The sequence below is a fragment of the Lactuca serriola genome, chromosome 6, assembly GCF_051521515.1.
Source record: "Lactuca serriola cultivar US96UC23 chromosome 6, Lser_US96UC23_V15, whole genome shotgun sequence".
In the NCBI taxonomy this organism is placed as follows: Eukaryota; Viridiplantae; Streptophyta; class Magnoliopsida; order Asterales; family Asteraceae; genus Lactuca; species Lactuca serriola.
In genome coordinates this window covers 174,799,089-174,804,407 of record NC_136413.1, presented here as the reverse complement: position 1 = coordinate 174,804,407, position 5,319 = coordinate 174,799,089, and the positions used below count along the sequence as shown (strand labels likewise).

Genomic DNA, 5,319 nt, shown 5'->3' with positions numbered 1-5,319 from the left:
GTATAGATTCATTTATTCAAAACTCTGAGGGTTATTGGAGCAAGGTTGGTCGTGTTATTAATTTTTTAAAGGGTTTGAATCAAAGAAAATTCGCGCCACCCCCGCCCCTTTTTGACAGGTCTAACCTTATTTCTAAGAGGAAAGATCTCTTAAAATGTATGTTATTACTTCTTGTTTTTGTGCAAGAAAGGAACTAAATACTTAAATAGGAAATATTGTGTATGCTGTTGAGTGTATTGTAGTCTGTGTAATAGTTCATACCAACGAATTAACATTCTTCTCGGTAAGAATAGACTCACAAGAACCTTGAACATAAATATAAAAATCACATCAAAAATACCCACATTATAAAAAAAAGAATCTTTCATAAAGTCGTAATCAAGTACAAAATGTATGATTGCATCTACTAAATTACATAATATTTTCATTAACATGAAAATTTACATAATAAAACATCATTTAATAACATAAAATACAAGCCATGCATGTATGAAATTTTTTCATATACGCAATGCAAGCTTCTAGAACTTACTCTCATCTTGATCATATAATCACAAAGTGATGTTATTTACAAGATTTTCGTTTTCTATATACCCATGAATCGATCCAAACACAAAACTAAAACACAAACATCATCCCACACTTCTTGAAAACTTCTAGGTGGGAAGTGCATTGGTGTTTTTATCTGCATTAACTCTCTAATGACTGCGTAGAACCCCTCGTTTCCATGTCACCAAACGTTGTAAAAAATGCATAACCTATAAACAAAGTAAAATAAATAATTATAATAAGTAAGTGAAAAAAAAAATTAACAATTACTTCTATGATTGATCTCCTCAATAACATGCACTTATATGAACTTAATTACCTCCGATGGTTCTTGTAAAGAATAAGTAGCATCAGTTTCTTTAGGTATTTTAGATACCAAAATACCAAATCCTTGTCCTTGTTTACGCAATACCTTGAAGGCATCTTCATCTGTACGATCATCTCCTATGTAGATAGGTAAGACATCTTTTGAGTTAGCATAACCTACAAAGCAAATTAAGAAGAGTTAATAACTTTAACATATATAAGGTTCTTCTTCTTATTATTTTTTTTAAATGATTGTTAACAATATGAATGCTTTTAAATACCTAATGATTCCAACAAGAACTCAAGGGCTTTGCCTTTGTCCCACTTGATAGTTGGTCGAATCTCCAGGACTTTTCGGCCTTGAGTCAACCGAAGCTTTGGGTAATCTTTAAGAACAAATTTAACTCGATCTGCTAAATCACTCCAGTTCTGTATACATTAAAAAATATATATATTCAGCTTATTGCATAAAGTAAACATTTTTTGTTAATTAAAGTGTTTTGAGTCTGAATATACCTGTTCTTCAACACATCTAAAATGTACAGATAAACAGAACTTGTTGTTTTCCACATTGGCACCTGGAATGTCCTTTGTTTTTTCTAATAGATGCTTGTAAACCTGAAAATAAAAACATTACAATTTTATAAGTAATAATCATTTTTATATAAGTTCTTTGCTTGAAAGATATATAATGACAATAATAACTACCTCAGCCATCATTGGTAAAAATTCCTTGGCTGGTTGGCATAGCACATTTTGATTACCCTAAAAAGACAATTAGCACAAAAAAATTATAAACAAATATAGCTCATTTAACACACATTTGATTAAATGTTAAAATATCAAATAAATCAAAAATATAAAAAGATAGTTTTGTTCGTACTTTTTGATGCTTGCCAGACGATGGACCCTTGATGTCCATACCATGACTACCCGCGTAGTATAATTCCGATAGTCTTACAAAATTATAAACCTGAAATGCAATAAAATAAAATTATCTCATTAACTACATATGCTAGAAATACATCTTATAATTTTCCAGTCTTTTTAGTCGTGAATCTAACCTTTTTTTTAATATAAAAACATGAAACAAAAAGCAGAGACAAAAGCAAAAAACTTATCAATAATTTACTAATGATTTTCGGAAAGAAAAAAAAAACATTTTATACTGTAGTAACAATTATAAAACAAGTGAAGATAAAATGTTGATTTTTTTTTATCTAGAAAACTACAAATTTGACACCTATATAATTAAGTCAACCAAATTAAATAGATGAATATACCTTGGCTCTGCACCTCCCGCTAACAATGGCTGTTGGAAAGTACTTTGCAACATTCTTCACTGCTTCTCTCATCTGTTGTCACCATTAGTTTCAGTTTAGAGACAGAAACACACACAAGATTCTTTATATATATATATATATATATATATATATATATATATATATATATATATATATATATATATATATATATACAGAGAGAGAGAGAGAGAGAGAGAGAAAGAAGGGAACCTCAGGAGCCATGTAAGCTTGATCAGGGTTTGGAACAATGGGAGACAAAGTGCCATCATAATCAAGAAAAATCACAACTTGTTTCATCTTTGCAGCACTCATGATCTCTTCAAACACACCCAATGCTGAAGGATGCTTAATCTGTTTGGAAAAAATAATCAGTTTAATTATATTCTTAGGTTGCCGGAACTGTAAAACTGACCAACATCGATTAGAGGCAGGATCACTTACAATCCAAGCTTTCTTATCTTCTGTATCTTCAGAAGAGTTTCTGGTCGGAGAAGAAGCTCTCATAGCATCGACCCATGCAATGTTCTTGGCCAATCCAGCATGTCCTCCGGCGGAGGAGGCGGCTGTTTCGATAGTACTCTTGGGGAACTTGTTTCTTGAAAACAAAGTGATGTTGTAAGGAGAATTGGGAACCGAGGGGGAATAGAGAGATGAACTATTGACGGCCACCGTGATAGCCATGCCAATGGCGGACTGCGTGTCGGAAACCACCGCATTTGGATTAGTCATTTTGATGAAATGGAAAGAGTGGAAGATGGGATTTTAAAGATTTCGAAAAAGAGTGGGAGAAATGAAGAGGAAAAGAGGGAAACACGCAATGGACTCGGCGGAGGAGGAATGAGGAGGTGGGGGATGTTGAAGGGGCGAATTTATAAGTAAATTTCATGGGAGAAATGGAGGAAGCATCCTTCTCTACTTTTTTTGGCGAGTGAAAAAGGCATTTGGTAAAGTGGTGGTGGGACCATTTGAGGTTCATAAAATCAGTTTTGTTAATCTAATTTTTAATTGATTAGAACAAGTTAATTGGATTCTCTTTTATAAATTATTTTCATTATCTCAAGTATTTGTTTGTTTGTTTTTTTAATACCATTGAAAACAAGTTAATTGGATTCTATTTTGTTAAAAAAATACTTTATGTGTGTGCAGTTTTTATTTAAAACAAAAACCCTATATAGCCCTGAGGTTTAATAGAAACCATTATTAAATATGAAACTAAAGAAACAATTTGTTTTAAATTTTTGATTTTTTATCAATAAAAAATCAAAATATATAAATTTATAACGTTTTATATTTTTTCAAATGATATCAAATTCAATAAAAAAAATTTTCGTCATGTTCAACGTGTGAATCTGTAAAAATTCACAATATAAATCTGAATTCACACGATAAACCTGAAAAATATATAATTTATTTTTAGCATTCACAATGTGAAGTTATGAATTTAGATATTTTTAGTTTTTTTTTTTTTGATAAATAATAATTTCTAAAACATGAAAAATTATATGTTTCTTTAGAGAACCATTTGTAAAGGTTTCTATTGAATTTTTTCTTTTATATATATATATATATATATATATATATATATATATATATATATATATATATATATATATATATATATATTAGTGGTGACAATCAAACAATTGTGTTCTATTTTTGTCTGACAGAACACGATACGATAAAGTTTATGCAACAAGAACACGAAACAATAAGATGTCATGTTTTTTTAATAAACACGAAAATGAACAAATTAAAAATCGAAAAACAGAAAATGAAAAGAAAAAAATAACATAATATAACAATTAGTTTATTTAATTGCCAATGTGTGACTAGCCCACTTGGTAGAGGCTTTGCCTCTTAGATTGAAGGTCTCGAGTTCTATTCCAAGCGTTAACGGTTTCGTGATACTAAGTGTTTTCGTTTGCTAACTACTAACCACAAACCCCGTCGTACAAAAAAAATAGTTTATTTAATTAATATTTAATCATACAAAACACAAAAAATACAAAAAACAAGACAAATAAATGCTAAATCGTGAAAATTTTGTGATGAACTTTGAACATGAACACCACACGACATGACATCGTGTTTTTTACACTTAACACGAATACGAATTCAAATTCCACTTTTGTTTCAATTTCGTTTTGTGTCGTGTTATCATTTGGGGTGTGTGTGTGTGTGTGTATATATATATATATATATATATATATATATATATATAATTTTGGAAACTTTTTTTTTAAATTATGATATTTTAAATTGTTTTAATTTTACAGGTTAACGGTTCTAAACTAATATAAGATACAATTTTCAGCTTTCACCCATCAACATTCAAACTATCCATTACCATTACATGTTATAAAAGATTTATATAGCATAGAAAAATTATATACAAATAAGAATATTAAATGGTGTTACTATATGTACCGTCTTCACTTATATAAATAGTCACACCGTGGGACGGTATACAAACATTATTACACTCACATAGAAAGCGTAAATGAAACAATTAGGGGGTACGTAGAGAATTTCTCGTATCAAAAATCCAAACATTGACCAATTATGTGATAGTTGCCTACCAGTACCTGAACTCTTATTGAAATTAAAACGGGGATTTAATGATGTGAAAACTTAAATATCTATAAGTTGTTGCAAATATATTACTTTGTAATGGTATTATATCCTAGGATAATACAATATTTGATCAAGATGATCTAAAGTCCAGATAAACTAAACAAAGAAATGCAGGCAATGGGGAAATAACGACCTCTGGGGGGCACGGAGTCGAGTGAGGCCAACATATTTTCTAACAAATCTTTAACATATCACATCTCAAATCTCGATAAGCTTTTGCAAGTACATTACTTAGATAATAATCCATATAGCATGTGTAACGATTAGGATTGTAAACGAACTAAACGCTCAGTAAACCATTTGTGAACTATTTGGTAGAAAGTTAATTTACGTTCGTTTATTTAATAAATGAACAGATCTTAATTAGATTTTTCATTCATCTAGTTAAACAAACGAACATGAACAATGGTATCGTTAATTTATTTATTTATGTTTGTTTGTTTATCGTTAATTATTGTGTTATTATATTACATTATATATAATTATAAACCCAAATATAATGAAAGTATAGTTTCTTAGAAATTGT

General features: G+C 29.6%; 1 protein-coding gene across 1 annotated transcript; it reads right to left on the bottom strand.

Annotated features, from left to right (window-relative positions):
• Positions 1–345: 345 nt before the first annotated feature.
• Positions 346–3,008, bottom strand: LOC145057411 (putative trehalose-phosphate phosphatase D). The gene is made up of 9 exons (XM_079005243.1): positions 2,601–3,008; positions 2,370–2,510; positions 2,139–2,210; positions 1,739–1,828; positions 1,564–1,620; positions 1,372–1,473; positions 1,137–1,284; positions 869–1,032; positions 346–758 (listed from the first exon to the last, which is right to left on the bottom strand). The coding sequence occupies exons 1-9, from the start codon at positions 2,886–2,888 to the stop codon at positions 699–701; spliced, it is 1,122 nt and encodes a 373-aa protein (XP_078861369.1). The 5' UTR covers positions 2,889–3,008; the 3' UTR covers positions 346–698.
• Between the last annotated feature and the right edge of the window lie 2,311 nt (positions 3,009–5,319).